Consider the following 19,205-nt stretch of genomic DNA (forward strand, 5'->3'; position numbering starts at 1 on the left):
GATTTTTTTACTAGGAAAATAATAAATCTTTTTTTAACTTTTAATTTTCTATAGTAATATGGATATATTTTAAAAACTCAAAATTAAAAGTTTGTGAATTTATTATATATTTTTAGAACAGAACTTATAATTTAATTTAAAATATTTTTAGGACAAATGTATTTTAAAAAATGCTTAAACTTCAAGATACTCCAAACCCATCCCAAAGTTAAAAGAATTTATGTTTACTTGTAACTTTAAATTTCTCAATTATAAAAATATAACTTTAGTCCATTATTTTTTTTTTAAATAGTTTACTTTTCAAATTAATATTTAAATTTTATAGTTTGAAATGTGATGTCTTGTATTATCTCATAAAGTAGACTTTTGAGTCTTATTATATTGCACGTTCATATTATATATATGATCGTTCAAAACTCCAAAACACATGGTCGTTAGGTGGATTGTGTCGATGTAAACGAAACACAAACCCTCCAATATTCTTATTTTAGATTTGAAAATGACAGTTTTTTTTTTAAGTTAAAATTAAAATGTGTGTAATAAAAATATTTTTTTTATCATATTAAAATGTTTGCACCTTGAATATTCTTTTTGTCCTATTCTTATTTTATTTTTATTTTTTTAATTATTTTTTTTACACTTGTATAATTTCTAGGGTGGTGTGTAAGTGTCGTGGTTGTTAGTAATTTGACATAAACGACTATTAGTTAACAAAAGCTTGTACGTGTATGATTAGCATACACATAAAATGAACGTCCTAGGATTTAGTTTGATGAATTGTATGTAGTATGATTAGTGTGCGTTACTACGACAATTAGACTATGGGTTATGGAGATTACCAGCCGTGCGATGAATGATATGGACGTCAATCACGTGAATTACAAGTATTGTTTTTTATATGAAAATGTTTACGTTGCATCATATTACATAACTGACTAACTGTTGTGTTTGTATCGTAGGACCTCATGCATCTTGTATGACTGTTTCAATCATAGGTTCCTCTCTCAATCACAATTTATATGTATATATATGTTTTGTGTATCTGTACTTTTGTGGGTTTCAATTGTGTGAGGGTACGTATGCTCATAGTCGGAGCAAAGAAAAGACAGTACAGATGCCAGGCTAGTGGGTCAAAGTGCATACACATCAAATTAGTGTCGAGAATAAGGAGTAATGCACCTCCAATTATATCCGACACAGAAGTGAAGCGGAGTCGTGATAGCGACAACTAAGTTATTCGTCTAAAAATATGAATGAATTAAAAAAAGAAAAAAGGGGTTTTGAGAAATTAAAAGAAAAGTCAAAAAATCAGCAAAAGAGATATTTAATTTACTACTTTTCTTTTCAGTATTTTAAAAATTAAAATCTTTTGAAACGAGAAATTTACGGATAAGTTAAATAAAAAGATATTTAGTCTATCACGTGCACCCGCACGTGGTTCTCACGTGATGCAAAGTGATCAGTTTAAAAACCTTGTGTCAATTTCTGAATGGCGGAACTTATATTATACCGTATATCGTATCTGCAGCGGAACTTCAGGTCGCCGCCATTTAAATTCCCATTTTACCCTCGGCTTTTTCTTTATTGACCATCCACGTCCCTTCCTCACAAAGTAAAATTACAGGCTATTTTTCATTATTTATTTATTTATTTATTTTTATGAACCAGCTCTCTCTCTCTCTCTCTCTCTCTCTCTCTCTCTCNATTTTTATTTTTTTAATTATTTTTTTTACACTTGTATAATTTCTAGGGTGGTGTGTAAGNGCTCGCTCGCTCGAGTGTTGCAGGATCTTTTTTTTTTTTTTTTTTTTTTTTTTTTTTTTTTTTNTAAGTGTCGTGGTTGTTAGTAATTTGACATAAACGACTATTAGTTAACAAAAGCTTGTACGTGTATGATTAGCATACACATAAAATGAACGTCCTAGGATTTAGTTTGATGAATTGTATGTAGTATGATTAGTGTGCGTTACTACGACAATTAGACTATGGGTTATGGAGATTACCAGCCGTGCGATGAATGATATGGACGTCAATCACGTGAATTACAAGTATTGTTTTTTATATGAAAATGTTTACGTTGCATCATATTACATAACTGACTAACTGTTGTGTTTGTATCGTAGGACCTCATGCATCTTGTATGACTGTTTCAATCATAGGTTCCTCTCTCAATCACAATTTATATGTATATATATGTTTTGTGTATCTGTACTTTTGTGGGTTTCAATTGTGTGAGGGTACGTATGCTCATAGTCGGAGCAAAGAAAAGACAGTACAGATGCCAGGCTAGTGGGTCAAAGTGCATACACATCAAATTAGTGTCGAGAATAAGGAGTAATGCACCTCCAATTATATCCGACACAGAAGTGAAGCGGAGTCGTGATAGCGACAACTAAGTTATTCGTCTAAAAATATGAATGAATTAAAAAAAGAAAAAAGGGGTTTTGAGAAATTAAAAGAAAAGTCAAAAAATCAGCAAAAGAGATATTTAATTTACTACTTTTCTTTTCAGTATTTTAAAAATTAAAATCTTTNGTTTTTCTCTTACTGTTTCAAGTTATACGTGTTTTGCTTGTTCTGTGATTCATCGATCGGACTGTCATCTTCTCTCCGTCAATGACTATGATGACTCCTCCACCTGTTGATGTAATTTAGCTAATCTATTTCAGTATCTGTTCATGTTTTCTTTTTTGTTTTTTTTTGTTTTTCGTACTCGTCGTCGTCTTTTGATTGATTGTTTGTTTGTTTTGGTGTCATTTGCTGTTCTTTGAATTTTGATCTTAGGGATTTGATTTTGGTTCGGACGAAAAATTGAGTTGAGAATTCAATAACTTGGTTTGTTAGATTATTAGAGCTTTAGGGTTTCGATTCAGTCTACGTGGGCTTGAGTTTCATCGTTTGGAAGATCTGATTTGCGTGTTTTGTTTTGCAGCAAGAAGATGAGGGGATGCTTGTACCGCATTCGGATGTAGTGGAGGGTCCTCAGCCGATGGAAGGTTTATATTTAGCCTGCTTGACTAGTCTACTATTTGAATTTTATGATCTTTTTAGTTCGCTATGGTTTTGAAGTTAATGCGTTTACAATCCACTGGAAGAGGGGATGTTTAGGGTTTTTTTTTTTTTTTTTTTTTTTGTGGTGTGACTTCAGTTTCATCACGTGATGATCCCATTTTGTGTTGAGGCATTGATCTGTTTTTTTTGCATTTTCGCGATTGGTTTATGTCAGCTCAAGTGGAGCCTTCTGGCACCGTGGAGAACCAGCAAGTGGAGGACCCCCCACCCATAAAATTCACATGGAGAATTGAGAACTTCTCTAGGTTAAACATGAAAAAGTATTATTCTGATACGTTTTCAGTTGGCGGATATAAATGGTACGTTCTTTATTTCATTTTCATTTGCGAGATTGTAATTTGGGCCATTTAGTGCTGTAGCTAGTAGTTGATTTGAGTTTGTTGGTTTCATCAGGCGGATATTAGTTTTTCCAAAGGGAAACAACGTGGACCACCTGTCAATGTATTTGGATGTTGCAGACTCTGCAACATTGCCGTATGGTTGGAGTAGATATTCGCAATTCAGCTTGGCTGTGGTTAATCAGGTCCATAAAAAGTATTCAATACGGAAGGGTAAGTACTTTAATCGCTTGTAAGGGAAATATTTTAATCACTTGTCGATTGATATGTTGAGTATTAAATGAAAACTAGCACTACAAAAATATTTGTGTTTTTCAGACTCTCTCTTTCCCCCCTTTTTGAAGCATGGGCAATTAGCTTTCATATGTTTTCTCCCTCTTTTCCCAAATGGTTCACCAAGTTTTATACTTCTTTATTTGTTTCAAGTTCACTAATATAGAAAATGATACTAAATGTCCAACATGACCGTCGAAGTTATTGGAGAAAGAAAAAATCTTTCAAATCGTAGTCTTAGAGAAAAAAAAAAAAAAAAATTACCAAAGACAGAAGGAGAAGGAGAAGATTAGAAATCAAACGAATGTATAACAACTTACAAGCCAAGATTCCGGAAGGATCTGTACTCTATAGGACAACACAATGATTTCTGTACATGGGAAGAAGTTGACAGTTTGAATAATAGATATGAGTGGAACTAATTCATCAATCTCACAATCAATAAGGTTTTTTGATATGAAAATCAAAATGGAATCCTCTCCTCGTCCAAATAAGGGAAATTTTTGGAAAGGGCTTCAAAATAAAGAAGGGAAATTGTGATGAAAGGAAGTAGCCTCCTTAGAGTTCTCAGACAACATTGGATCACCTTTTATGAGTTATGAATGGTGTCCAATGACCCTGATTAGGACTTAGAGTACCTTATGCCTCCAGATTCAAAGTAATAATGCCAGAACTATTTTGATAGAAGTAAAATATTTTACACCTTTTATTCCCAATGGACCACACCCCTCAGATGGCTCGGTACAATACTTCATTAGCTAAATGCCAGTCACTTCTCTCCTCAACGACCTCCCGCAGAAAATTTCTCAAACTCTTGACCAACGACACTTTAACCTATGTTTGAATTTTGAAAAGAGATGGAAAGTACTGTGAAATTTCATGTTTGGATATCAATATGACAAAAGACGATAGTTGTTAATACTGATTTGAGGTCTACACAAAGGCCTTCTTCCTTCTAAGTTTGTTGTATTCCTTGTAAGATTGAATGGTATTTTTTTTTGCGGGAGGGAACAATTTCTTTGATTGAATGAAATAAAAAAGATTTAAACACTCCTAGCCACAAAAAGGTGTATTACGTGAAAGATCTCCAATTGATAATTAAAGGGCGAAAGACTTTAATATGAAGAAGGGTGTTTACATTTACATCAATGGAGTGAATTAAAGACAACCAAATCTATGAAAGTTTAAAAATTGGTGACCATATCTCTGAAAATTCGGCCATTTCTCTCGCACCAAAGAGACCAAGACAAGCTAACCGTAAAATCTTCTTTGGACCATGAAAAGGATGGCCACAAAAATCAAAGCTAAGAGATCAAAAAGATTATGAGTTAAAGCCATACTCCAACCAAAAGTTTCCGGCATACAAGTCCAACAACCATAAGCAAAGGAACAGCAAACAATGGGTTCTGCAGGAGTCTTATTGTTGGACAAGCACACGAGAAGGAGATATGGCACATTGCAGCATTTGTCGTTGTAAACAATCAACAGTATTAACACTTCCCATGACTAGGTTCCCTCAAAGAAGCCTTTATTTTCTTTGGATAGACATCTTTCTAAAGAACAGAGTAAAAGTTGTTAGAAGTTGGACCATTGGATTGAATCAGATCTGCCATCAAAGAACTTTCAGTAAAAGACTTTGAAGGATCAAGAGGCCAAATCTAAGAATCATGTGAGCTCCTCGAGGGTACCAATTGGTTACTTGTACTTTAATTCTTTAAAAAAACTTTGAGGATGATTGAATGGTATTTTAAAGTTCTATGTTTGTGTTTATTTTGTATATTTATGACATAACTACTTCGTTACTTCTCCTTTCATTTTCTAAAAAGCATGTATTCATCTTTCCAGAGGAAGATTTAAAAATTGTGTTATTTATGATTTGCTTTCTTTTTTCTTTTAGATTGACTTTTCTTTGGGTCAAAACTATTTATGTTTATTCCCCCACAATTTCCTATTATATAAAAGCATGTATTCATCTTTTCAGAGGAAGATTTAAAAATTGCATTATTTATGATTTGTTTTTTTTTCCTTCTTTTAGATTGACTTTTCTTTGGACCAAATCTATTTATGTTTATTTCCCCACAATTTCCTATTATATATTGGCTGAAGATTACTACTTCATAGAAATAAATTATTTGCCTCTTGGCTAGTGGAGATTACTTTTATTTCAAGTGTTTCTTGTTTGCTATTAATGATGTGGTCCACATTTAGCAAGAAAGTAAGAGAACTAGTGTTTTCAAGAGGCCTGGCACTTAAATTAGTTGACATCCCATTTTTTATTTCATCGATTTTTTCGCTTCAATCGGTTGCGATTTTGATGCGTTTGTTAACTGACCAGAAGCCTGATATCCTATTTAGGATCTTGCTTTTAACTGAAGAATTTAGTGCATGAAGGAAAAGTGGGACCACATGTTTATGCGAACTTTATTGTTTGGGATTAAGCAATTATTTATTTTTCTCTTCATGTCTAACTATGCAGACACAAAGCACCAATTCAATGCTAGAGAAAGTGATTGGGGTTTTACATCATTCATGCCTCTTAGTGATCTTTATGATCCTAGTCGAGGGTACCTTGTAAATGACACATGTGTTGTTGAAGCTGAGGTTCTGGTTCGTAAAGTTCTTGATTACTGGTCATATGATTCCAAGAAAGAAACTGGATTTGTGGGTCTTAAGAACCAAGGGGCAACTTGTTACATGAATTCTCTTCTTCAGACACTTTACCATATACCTTACTTCAGAAAGGTATGAAAACGTTCCAAAGTTCCTTTATTTGTCTTATGGTAGGTTTCTTAATTCCTGAGTCTGTATATACAGGCTGTTTACCATATGCCGACAACTGAGAATGACATGCCTTCTGGAAGCATCCCTTTGGCTCTTCAAAGTTTGTTCTATAAACTTCAATTTAATGCCAGCAGTGTTGCGACTAAAGAACTTACTAAATCTTTTGGATGGGATACTTATGATTCTTTTATGCAACATGATGTGCAAGAACTCAATAGGGTTTTGTGTGAAAAGCTTGAAGATAAAATGAAGGTATGGTACATGATACTAGAATTTGCTTCTTTTATGAATGCTTATAAAATATAGACAATCCTATATGCATTGACTTGGCTCAATATCTTTTGACATGACTCGTGTGCATGTTATTTTATTTATCTTTTTCTTTAACAATTGTTCTTTTGGTCCAGGGAACTGTTGTGGAGGGGACAATACAGCAGTTATTTGAGGGGCATCACATGAATTACATTGAATGCATTAATGTTGACTACAAATCTACGAGAAAGGAGTCATTTTATGGTACTTCTGGTTTAAAAACCACTATTTGAAATTTTGAATTGATTTAAGTTCGTTTAGCTGGATTTTTCTTTGGGTGGATTTGGCAGATCTCCAGCTTGATGTGAAAGGTTGTAATGATGTCTATGCATCTTTTGATAAGTATGTGGAAGTTGAACGTCTTGAGGGTGATAACAAGTATCATGCAGAAGAGCATGGATTGCAGGTTCGTACTGTAGATAATTTGATTCAAACCTTCGTATCTGCATGTATTTACGTCTATTTTGTTGTTGTTTAAGGACAGTGTCATTTCAAGGTGTACTTCTTTGTATATTGTGGCTTTTTAACGATAAAGCAAATTTTGAGACTTTGTGTCAGGATAAGTAGGACCTGATGTAATTCTCTTTCTTATTTCTGGTGTTGTTTCTAATGAAAGCATAGCTATTTTCATTCATTTATGTGTCTTTTTTAAAATCATTTTACGTTTAATATCTGAAAAGTTGGCAACCTATCAATTGGGTATGTGTGGCTCATTTGCTCTCCGAATAATTGTCCAGATTTTATTGTTTGTTTTTTGCTTACATCCTTATAATTTCTATTTTTGTGTTTTTTGTTTATAGGAACCACTAGGTAGGGAAAACCCATTGTTTCCCTTTCCCTTTTCTTTTTCTTTTTTCCTTCTCTTTTTCTTTTTGGTTTATAGGAATTACTAGGTGGGGAAACACCCATTCTTATGTAGCCTTTGAATTATCTAGAATTCACTTGGTTTATGATATAAACTTAGTTTCTGCAAACAACCACATGAAAAAAAGTTTAAACTGGAATCCTTCTTGAATCTAGTATTCTAGAAATATGAGACAGTTCAACTTCTTGAGCTATCTGAGGAAGTAATTCTTTTAATTTACTTTTCCTGCATGAATTAATGTTTGTTTCAGGAAGCTAAGAAGGGTGTCTTGTTTATTGACTTCCCTCCAGTCCTCCAACTTCAGCTGAAGAGGTTTGAATATGATTTTATGCGGGACACAATGGTGAAGGTCAGTAATGGAAACATACCATGGCATGGTTTAGCATTAATTACTCTTGCATACATCCATTCTCTATATCTTAGTAGCTCTCGTGTATTGTTTTGATGGTGGAGATACTTGGATTTGAATGCTGATAATTTTTTTTAATCAATATGTTATTCTTTTCTTCATTTGTTTTCATTTCTTCTACAGGGCTGAATAACAATTAATAATTATTGTATATCTTCGAAGTTTTCTTTTTACTTTTATCTGTATATTATTTTATAAGAAACAAGAACTTGAAATGAAAAAGAGGAAGCTATCTTATAGGACATTACTCCTCAACTTATGTTGGGAAATCAATGAGCATACTTTGAATTACTATGACTATGAGTTGAGAATTTGAATTTGCTGACCTTTTTCAGGCTTAAACCTATATAAATTTCCGGAATTTGGTTTTTGCTCTCTCTTGAATAGGATTCCAAAGTCTTGGAAGTGGTGATGCCCTCTTTGAACGGTTTGGAGTGTTAACATCAAAATTAGTAGACGTTTCAACAAAGGGTCCTGGCCTTGACAATGCTTGGAAGTGAAACTTTAGAATGGGTCTTCCCCTCCCTCTCCTATCTGCCAACTCGCTAATGATACCATGATACCTCTGGTTCCTCTTTTCCCCAGCACACTCAATGACCATTTTGTAACCCTGCCCTCTACAATAAATTAGAGAGGACTGATTGTGATCTTTGTTGCATCAACTTTTTTGAACCAAACGAGGGTTTCCATCTGTTGAGAAGAATCAAGCCCACTTTCACTGTCTCCCTTACGTTTCAACAACGTTCGAAAGTCAATGTCATGTCAATTTATCTATTTGTTCATACCAAGCGTTTTTTCCCAAGGGAAACATAGTTTTAAAGCCTCATAAATAATATGAGGTGGTGAAAAGGGTGCAAAAATTTGAGATTAAGGCTCATCTGTGAAGGAACCTTCTGTTTGAAACTTGTTGGATTTATGGGCCCAACCTACTGGTGGGCCCGTTCAAAGAACTTATGGAGGGAAAAGACAATTGGGTTGACTGATTTGATGTGTTTTGATTGGATCTGCAATATACTGTCAATTATTTTTCTTTCTTTTCTCGTCTCATTTTCCTATGTATGCAGGAATGTTGGTCTCTTATATCAAATTTTCATTCAGCTGTTTTGCATCAGACAACATATTTAAGTGATTTTGACTTGCAGATAAATGACCGCTATGAGTTTCCTCTTCAACTAGACCTAGATAGGGAGAATGGCAAGTATCTATCGCCTGAAGCAGATAGGAGCGTTCGCAACCTTTACACACTTCATAGGTATAGCCATGGTAGTGCTTCATAGGTATAGCCATGGTAGTGCTTTGTGTTGGGAGTTTTTAACGAAGATGTTTAGGGTGATCAACTTTTCAATATGTTGTCTTTGTATTTCTATAGATTTATTTTCTTATTTCCGGATTCATTTTTCCTGGAAAATTTCACAATGAATTATAAATTTTACATTACTAAGAAACACAATTTGAACAAAATAACCCCTTTCTGGTGTGAAAGTAAATCTTCCACAGCAAAAAACGCAAGTACTAAGATAGGATGAGCATAATCTAACTCTTAAAGAAAGCTTCCCAACAAGAATTAATTTTAAATGAAGAGTAATTGCAAAGTTCTTTGGACAGAGAAAACCACAGAACTACATTTAGTTTTACAAGATCAAACCTTTTCTCGTGAATAAGCTTGTGCTTTCGAATAACCATCAGTTTCTTTCTGTCTAAATACCCTGCACTATTGACTTGACCACTTTCATCTATGGAATTTTTGCGTTCCTCTTTGAGTCATGATCTCAGAGAAGATCAGAAAATATTCTTTTACAGCCTTCTAATGAAGAACCCCAAAGCCTTTCATACAAAGCCAATAGATTTCTGCTCTAGGGGCATGAAAGAATTAGCTGGCTGAAGATCCATCAGGCACAAAACACAGCAGCTCGGACTTAAATTCCAAGGACAGATTTTGTCCCTTTGACCCCTCCCTCTTCATTTATGGAGCATCCAAAAACTAAACTCATATTGTCAAGCTTTAACCGTTTCCATGCATGTACATCTTAAAGGAGCAATGATTTCCTTGCTGCTTTTAATGGCTTCAACGGATGGATGTGGTCTACTTGAATTTATTTATGTTCCATATTTTGTTCCTGCGGATGGATGTGGTCTACTTGAATTTATTTATGTTCCATATTTTGTTCCTGCGGATGGATGTGGTCTACTTGAATTTATTTATGTTCCATATTTTGTTCCTGCGGATGGATGTGGTCTACTTGAATTTATTTATGTTCCATATTTTGTTCCTGCGGATGGATGTGGTCTACTTGAATTTATTTATGTTCCATATTTTGTTCCTGCGGATGGATGTGGTCTACTTGAATTTATTTATGTTCCATATTTTGTTCCTGCGGATGGATGTGGTCTACTTGAATTTATTTATGTTCCATATTTTGTTCCTGTTATGTTTAGTTTTCTTCATATAGTTGTACCGAATTTTAAAATGTGAAGAATCATCCTCTAACTTGTTTTAATTTTCTGATGCAGTGTGTTGGTACATAGTGGTGGTGTCCATGGTGGGCATTATTATGCTTTTATCAGGCCAACCTTATCTGATCAGTGGTATGCATGATTTTTTTTTTTTTTAAAATGAAAAATCAATTGATGAATGAAATGAAAAAGAGTATCACTCACAATCACGAATAGAAAAATTTCAGTTGTATGCATGATTTTCATAGAAAAATTTCAGACATTTCCTTTGTCACTCAAATGTGTACTGTCTCTTCGCAGACATATATGTGGGTACATTTAGTCTGGCTCCTTTTATTTGGGTTGGATTTTATGTACTCCCCTTGTATTCTTTCCACTCATTCTTCTTGCAAATTTGACATTTCATAAGAAAAGAAAAAGTGGGCCCTTGCACATATGTACATGGTAAATGTATGTGGAAGAGTGCACACAGATGTTATTTGCTCATACTTGTCCAGTTATTGTGAGTCAGAATTATCTGTATGTTTTGTCCATGATTAGGTCCTATTTCAAAATCCATTAACCATGACATGTAAATTTCCGCCTCCCTTTAGAGGGGATTTCTCTTACTCTTCTTTAACGACGGTTTATTTATCCTTGTATCGGTACAAGATTTTCTGAGGATAGGGTAGAGGTCCCGTGGGCATATATGAGAATGAGACAATGATATGGGATAATATTATATTATATTATGTTTTTAGTAAGTCATTAGGATTGGGTTAATTTGCTTTTATTGTTTGTTAGTTTGTATCTAGCGCCTGAACACTCACGGATATTTAAAAAAAATGTATTTTTGCTTTATTTTCTGACTATTTATTTTGGGGATTTTTATTCACAATGTTTATTTACTGAGAATGATTCCTTCTTGAGTTTCTTGACTTGCACTTTTAACAGGCCTATAATGCATACCATGAGTACTATTTTGTTACGTAAGTTATTTGGTTCAAGTTTCATTAATTTATTTAAGGTACAAATTTGATGATGAGCGTGTGACAAAAGAAGATACGAAGAGAGCATTAGAAGAGCAATATGGTGGCGAGGAAGAGGTGATGTAACTTTCTTAATGAATCTGTCTCGCTTTCCCCTTAATTAAGTTCTTTGCTTGTTTGTCCAATTTATATTAACTTGGTTTTATTCCACACTCCAATTTTTACTTTGTTTGACAGTTGCCCCAGACCAACCCTGGCTTCAACAACACTCCCTTCAAGTTCACCAAATATTCAAATGCATATATGCTTGTGTACATCCGTGAAAGTGACAAGGACAAAATAATTTGCAATGTGGATGAGAAAGACATAGCTGAACACCTTAGGGTAATTTTAGTTATTTTGACTGTTTCTCTGTGACTAATGACTTCTAATAAAGTGTGGAAATATGTGGAAGCCAGCTGACTTTTCTCATCATCATACAGATAAGGTTAAAGAAAGAGCAAGAGGAGAAGGAAGACAAGAGAAGATATAAAGCGCAGGCCCATCTCTATGCTATTATCAAGGTTGTAGCTTCTCACTCTATTTCACGTTTGGCAATATAGATCATCCAAGGGTTGGGCCTATAATAAACGAGGCTGAACTGTGAAATAAGATACTGGTAGTTTATTATGGATCATTGTGGTATCTGAACAACTTGTGCCTGATCGAATTGATTATGCTGGTAGGTTGCACGAGATGTGGACCTTCAAGAACAAATAGGAAAGGACATATATTTCGATCTGGTTGATCATGACAAAGTTCACAGTTTTCGTATTCAGAAACAGATACCGTTTAATCTTTTCAAGGTACACTGTCTTTTAAAAACTGACATTAGTCGGGAAACCTCAATGTTGCGTATGACTCCTCCTAGCTTTTTAAACTCTCCTCCATATTGATTGTTCAATGCTTGTCTTCCCTTAATTTGTTCTCATTTATTTTGAGAGAGAAATATAATTGTGTTTATGGCTTTCATTCCTCTATTCAGATGATGGTCTTTGTTTTGACATCTTTGGTATTCCATGCTCAAAAACTAGTTCCTCAAGTCTATTACTTATAACGCCTTGTGTGGAGTTCTCACTCCAAGTTTGTCTGTTCATTTTTGTAATTATTACCTTCTTTGATTAATCGTTTTGTCTTTGTACATTTTAACCTGTTTTTTTTTTATTTTTATTTATTTATTATTATTATTATATATATATATTTTTTAATTTCTTCACTTGGTGGAAGATCAGGCTCTTTTGTTTGGTATTAATCATGTCTTTCATGCTTATATAATTTTGCTTTTTCCTCAAGGAATGTTTGAGGACAAGGAAGATGTTGAGAACATTGATTTGATTCAGCTAATTTCCAAGGCTTCATAATGGTGTTTTATGCAAGCTATTTATTGTGCGGTAGATAAACTTGAATAAAACACCATTAGGAAGCCTTGAACTAATTGGGATCAGTTTGTATAGTGTTTTATTAATTGTTCATATATGGTGTTTTAATTGAGTTCTTTATGGTGTTTATCCAAGTTTATCTTTCAATTTCTATTGTAATGATATTTTATTAATTGGGATGCTTTCTTGTCTTATCCCTAGTGTTTTTTTATGTTCTTTTTACTTCTTTTGGAGTTTGTTTCTTGTAAAAAAAAAAAAAAGACAATTTTTCCTTTTCCAATTTGATTTGTGGTGGTGTGCAGGAGGAGGTTGCCAAGGAGTTCGGCATACCAGTGCAATTTCAGCGGTATTGGATTTGGGCAAAGCGACAAAATCACACGTATCGTCCTAATCGGCCATTAACTCTGCAAGAAGAATCACAATCTGTAATAATTTCCTCTATCCTTATATTCTTTTGCAATGTCCCAGAATTCTATTTAGTAGGCACAAGCACAATGCTTGTCTTTTTTTGTCATAGGACGATTCATTTGTCATTTTCATTATCTTGAAATCACTGTTCAGTATCTTATGTTTTGGTTTTTCTTTTCTTATTATGTTTTTAATGTATTGTTAATTAGTAAGAAAATGAATTCCAGGGTTATTTTACATGCCAGCATCTAGTTGTGATATGAATTATAACGTCCAAACATTGTTTCTCTGATCCTATGTATTATAATATTTTAAAATTATAGTTTTTTTTAATAAATGCTTTCGCTTGAGGGAACAGATAGATTATACACTCTTTTTCATGTCACCATCATGCTATTTGCTACTGATAGATTGACATTTTAATGCCTGTACGTCTTATACTTTCTTGGATTTGCCTGCAATTCTTGCTGTAGCTGGCCATTATGGTTTGCTGATGGTTCTGGTCTAACATGCAGTTCAGGCTAATGGGTAAATTTGACTTTTCAGGTTGGGCAGTTGAGGGAAGCATCCAACAAAGCTAGTAATGCAGAACTGAAGTTGTTTTTGGAAGTGGAGCTCGGATTGGTAACAGTTCTTGTATTTTTTTCTTTCTTTATCTTTTTTAGTTTTTAATCGACCCAGAGTTCAAAATTCAATCTTTNAGGTACTTTTAGTTTGATTTAGCTACACTCATGACCCATATTATTTAGTACTTGTAATATTTTCTGTATACGCAGCACAGATATTACATGCGTACAAGTTCGTTTGTGGTAATGTTAATTGCAAAGTACACCATGTTAGTTTTTTTAAAAAAAAAAAATTATAAAATGGTTTTAAAATATCCATGTGGTTGGCTAGATTTATTAATCTTTTCTCAGTTTCTTATTGAAACAAAATTACAAAAAAGTATTGCTCATATGGAATAAGTTTGTTTCAGTTACTAAGAAGAATTATAACAATTAATGTAATAGTATTTATAGATCTTTCATACTGCAAAGTGTTCTAAGTTATTCTTGGTTGTGAGGCTACAGTTTCAGATTTTAGTAACTACATGTATACATGGATGTAACTTGTAGTTTTCCTATTATATTAATAACATCAGTCCTGCAATCATAAAGTCAGACAATTTCGATTGGGGTGGGGGTAGGATGGAGACACCTGTGTGCACTTTGTATGCATAATAATATCTTGCAATCCCTGCAATAATTTGATTTCATGCTTCAGGATCTGCATCCTATTGTTCCACCTGAAAAAAATAAAGACGATATTCTGCTTTTCTTCAAGCTTTATGACCCCGAGAAAGTGGAGCTAAGGTATATGATATGTCTTCCCGTGAGTGAATCATTGTTAACTTCTGATTCTGGATAATGACATATTTCCTTCTTTTTTTTTTTTTTTTTTTTTTTTTTTTTTTTTTTTTTTTNGCCAGATATGTAGGTAGGCTATTTGTGAAGAGTTCAACGAAGCCTATTGAAATTTTGGATAAACTAAATAAAATGGCAGGCTTTGATCCTGCTCAAGAGATTGAACTTTTTGAGGTATGTTTATGATATGTTTTGCCTTTTCTTTCCTCAATTGTTTTTGTTCCAAGTGACACATTCATCTATAAATCATTCTTAGAAGTTCATTTGTTGATCTTCAGGAAATAAAGTTTGAACCTTGTGTCATGTGTGAACATCTAGATAAAAGGACTTCATTTCGACTAAGTCAGGTAGGTATTTGCTTACTGCCCATATGATTGTGTTTGTGCATATCATTGCCACTTATCTGTCATCTCTTTGTTTTTTGCAGATTGAGGATGGGGATATTATTTGCTTTCAGAAATCCCCTATAAGTGAAGAATGCAGATACCCCGATGTTCCTTCATTTTTGGAGTATGTACATAATCGTCAGGTACAAATCTGGAAACGGCTGGCATTGCTACTATATTATGGTTATTACACTAGGGTTTTTCATTTTGTTGTGAACGTCACACTTGTCTTGTAGGATTAGAAAAACGGGACGCAACATTTTGGCACATATTAGACATGCAAATCAGATTTTTTGGAATATAGGAAAATTTATGGTGGTTGTGTTTAATGACAATTAAATCATACCCATTGGGGAAAGCTATTAGATCTGGAGTAGTAGGACCCATTGTGGTAGTGAGAACTTTTTATCTGTACTATGTTAAAAGGCACTTGAAGTTCTTTTTTTTTTCTTTTTTTTTTTGAATTTTCCTTCAAGCCCGTCTTATTTATAAGGTTTATAATAACCAACAAGGATGATCTTTTTAAAGCACCTTGTTACGATATAGGCTGATTTTAAATAATTAACCATAACTGGATTTCATTTTGATTAATTCTCACTATAGGCTGAATCCTTACCAAGTGTTGAAATGTTTATGCCAATCTTATATTACTGTTGCTGGTGCTGCATTTGTTTGTCTATATCAGCTATGTGTAACAGTAGTTGCTTGAGATTGACTGGTAAAATGATAGTGATACACATTGGATGATGCCTGTATGTGGTGTTCTGCATTCCAGGTTGTTCATTTTCGAACTCTAGAGAGACCCAAGGAGGACGATTTTTGCTTAGAGCTGTAAGTATTTCCTGAAATTTTATAGTTTCAATTGAGATTTGTCAAAGTTGACACAGTTCAATGTGCATAACTTCTCTTTCTATAGGTCAAAAAATCACACTTATGATGAAGTGGCAGAAAAGGTAGCACAAAGAATTGGACTGGAGGATTCGTCCAAAATCAGATTGACTGCACATAACTGCTATTCTCAGCAACCTAAGCCACAGCCTATTAAATATCGAGGGGTAGATCATTTGTCAGATATGTTGGTACATTATAACCAGGTAGCTTTTTCTGGATTTTAATTCCATACTCACTCTTGTATGCCTAATTGCATGATTTGGAGCTGAATTTTGCGCTATATGTTTACAGATGTCTGATATATTGTATTTTGAAGTCTTGGACATTCCCCTACCAGAACTACAGGGTCTGAAAAATCTGAAGGTTGCTTTTCATCATGCCACAAAAGATGAGGTGCTAATTGTTTGTTGCACAATTTTCCCCTTTCGGATTGTCATCATGCTTTGACCAATTTGTTTACATTGTTTCAGGTGGTTATTCACAATATTAGATTACCTAAACAGAGTACCGTTGGTGATGTTATTAATTTACTTAAAACAAAGGTATGGATTATCTTCTTTCAATTATTACTTGTAGAAGCATGATGATCAAAGTTTTGATTGGGGGGAAACAATGTCTAGTTATTCTCTGATATTGTTCCTTGGTTCATTTACGATCCTTCACATTGAACAGTGATGTTATTTTAGTACACCTGAAACAGGTTGAGTTATCTCATCCAGATGCAGAACTAAGATTACTTGAAGTTTTCTATCATAAGATCTATAAGGTAATGATTATCTAAACTTGGAATTTGAAAGTTCCCTTGGATTGAGTTTTGATGAGATCTTCATCTGCTTTTTAACGAACGCTCGAATCGAATATTTTATGCTATTTTCATGTAATTAGTCTGAAGTTGATGTTGATGTTTAGGGCGTGATGATATTGTTTTTCCTATGCTTTTAATGTTAACTGTGGTTCCTTTTCCCAGATTTTTCCACATAATGAAAGAATTGAGAATATAAATGACCAATACTGGACACTACGTGTGGAGGAGGTAAATGTTTCCATCTGATCAATAAATTATTAATTATAGTTTTTTTTTTTTTTTTTTTTTTTGTTAAACAGCTACTAGATGAGGGNTCTGATGTCATGGTTTAGAGAGTATGAAATTGGACAGTTTGTTAGTAGTGCTCAACTTGTTGCTAACCTTATATTATTTCTGATGAAAATATCAGATTCCCGAAGAGGAGAAAAACCTTGGTCCTCAGGATCGTTTGATTCATGTGTACCACTTCAGCAAAGAGACAGCCCAAAACCAAATGGTATAAAATTTATATTCATCTTGAGTTTTCTGAAATTGCTTCCAGCAATTTGATTATCATGACTTCTTAAAGCTTTCTTGTATCATATTGTTTAAAATACATTGTTTATTCAACAGCAAGTACAAAATTTTGGAGAACCCTTTTTCTTGGTCATTCATGAAGGTGAGACCTTAGCTGATGTGAAAGTTCGCATACAGAAGAAACTTCAAGTTCCAGATGAGGAGTTCTCCAAGGTAAGCTTCTTCAACCTTCATTCTGCTGTGGAAATGCTTTTTCTTTCCCTAATGCAAATTATTTTAGAACCATAATGCTATTTTCTTTTCCAACTTTATTTCATTAGTGGAAATTTGCATTCTTCTCTCTGGGGCGGCCTGAATATCTGCAGGAATCTGACATCGTCTCCAATCGTTTTCAGGTACTTTCTGCTTTAACTGTAATTTTTGTAAGTTTTGTTCTCAGTTGTTTTAGTTGAGTTACCCTTCAAGATATGGATTAAGAACTGTTATTCTTGGTATTGACTTGATCACTTTTATTTGTTGTCTAACTTAATGAACTGATTGTAATGAATCTGTACAAATAAACAATACAGAGGAGAGACATTTATGGTGCTTGGGAACAGTACCTTGGGTTGGAGCACTCAGACAACACTCCCAAGAGGTCTTATGCTGTCAATCATGTGAGGGTCTCTTACCATCTTTTATGGTTATCTTCGTAGCAAATTCCCTTTTAGCCTACTAAATATGATAGCATACAGTTTTTTTTTTTTTTTTTTTTTTTTNAAAAAACGACGTGCTCTACTTTTGCACTTGTCGTATGAGATTATGGGGCGCTGTTTGATATTATAATTGTTAAATTTGCATAAACATTTTGTTTGCAGAACCGTGCCACATATGAGAAACCAGTGAAAATATACAACTGAACATAGGCATCTTCTACACAAAACTTGAGCCATATGAAGAGTCCCACTTCGGCCAATTGTGGAAGAAAATGTTAGCCATATGCGAATGAGGTGCGTATGAAGAAACAAAGCTCCTATTTGAAGTTATTCTCTAGTGTGTAGTGAATAGGAATTCAGTGATATAGTTTTTGTTTTCCCTTTTTATTTTTTGCTTAAATTTGGGTGGGGAGGTTCGTTTTTCCTCAGGCGTTTTTACTGTGTTTCGATTCTTCCATCTGAGGCTCTACCATGTGTTAATTCTAATGCACTCGATTAAAGCTTCAGCTTTATAAAAGGTTGGTGGGTTATGAAGGTCTAGTGTAATTTACCAGGTACATAACAAGTTCCTTTCCTCTTTATTTTCTTATTTTTCCATCTGAGGGGATGTATATTGAGTTTATAGATGGCACTCTTTTTGTCTCAATTCATTATTTTTACCCTCTTTTGTTGGTGCCTGCTGGTTTGTGCAACTTTTATAATCCTTATTGTGTACATCATCATCCCTGCAGTTTAGTATACAATATGTTCACTTCCTCCACCTATGTGGGAGACCCCATTTTAAATCATACAAATGAAAAACCTTTTCTACTACTATATCACATCATCATCATCATTTAAGCTCACATTTTGAACCTATATATTTGATTAAAAGATTAGAAGTTCGAATCTCTCATGTTTGTATGCTTGTAGAAAAACAATAGATTTAATTCTATCCACTTTTGACCAAGTTATTAGCATTTTGATCGTACATTTTATTAACATTGTTTTTTTTATAAATACTTCTAATTTTCAGTTCTGTATCATGAGTTTGATCTATTGACATATAAGTTTGTAGATTAAAAAAAATGTATATTGAAAATTTAAAGACTATTTTAGGACTATAGGCCTAACAGATTTGTATTAAAGTCGGCATACAAGTTTAAAGAACTCAGTAACTCATTTTCCCCACCAACGTACAAAAACCTCTTTGCCAGCTCGAAAATTTCTCT

At 33.8% G+C, this 19,205-nt stretch overlaps 1 protein-coding gene across 1 annotated transcript; it reads left to right on the plus strand.

The window, feature by feature from the left end:
- Nucleotides 1–2,535: 2,535 nt before the first annotated feature.
- LOC111800769 (ubiquitin carboxyl-terminal hydrolase 12) lies at nt 2,536–18,659 on the plus strand. The gene is made up of 32 exons (XM_023684610.1): nt 2,536–2,646; nt 2,933–2,996; nt 3,227–3,371; nt 3,466–3,623; nt 6,160–6,425; nt 6,498–6,716; nt 6,872–6,980; nt 7,067–7,182; nt 7,892–7,990; nt 9,193–9,302; nt 10,562–10,636; nt 11,511–11,589; nt 11,710–11,856; nt 11,955–12,035; nt 12,198–12,317; nt 13,193–13,315; nt 13,845–13,922; nt 14,562–14,650; nt 14,767–14,875; nt 14,980–15,048; nt 15,129–15,230; nt 15,863–15,918; nt 16,004–16,181; nt 16,270–16,371; nt 16,449–16,520; nt 16,679–16,744; nt 16,946–17,011; nt 17,193–17,279; nt 17,396–17,512; nt 17,620–17,694; nt 17,869–17,955; nt 18,157–18,659. The coding sequence occupies exons 1-32, from the start codon at nt 2,617–2,619 to the stop codon at nt 18,196–18,198; spliced, it is 3,336 nt and encodes a 1,111-aa protein (XP_023540378.1). The 5' UTR covers nt 2,536–2,616; the 3' UTR covers nt 18,199–18,659.
- Nucleotides 18,660–19,205: the final 546 nt, after the last annotated feature.

This window comes from Cucurbita pepo, chromosome LG08 (assembly GCF_002806865.2).
Source record: "Cucurbita pepo subsp. pepo cultivar mu-cu-16 chromosome LG08, ASM280686v2, whole genome shotgun sequence".
Taxonomy (NCBI): Eukaryota; Viridiplantae; Streptophyta; class Magnoliopsida; order Cucurbitales; family Cucurbitaceae; genus Cucurbita; species Cucurbita pepo.

What these genes read in the sequence shown, in the direction of transcription:
- LOC111800769 (XM_023684610.1), top strand. Translation starts at nt 2,617, where the DNA reads ATGACTATGATGACTCCTCCACCTGTTGAT. An exon ending in CAGAAGAGCATGGATTGCAG is followed by an intron (nt 7,183 to 7,891) that starts GTTCGTACTGTA and finishes TGTTTGTTTCAG; the next exon opens with GAAGCTAAGAAGGGTGTCTT. An exon ending in GGACACTACGTGTGGAGGAG is followed by an intron (nt 17,012 to 17,192) that starts GTAAATGTTTCC and finishes TGAAAATATCAG; the next exon opens with ATTCCCGAAGAGGAGAAAAA.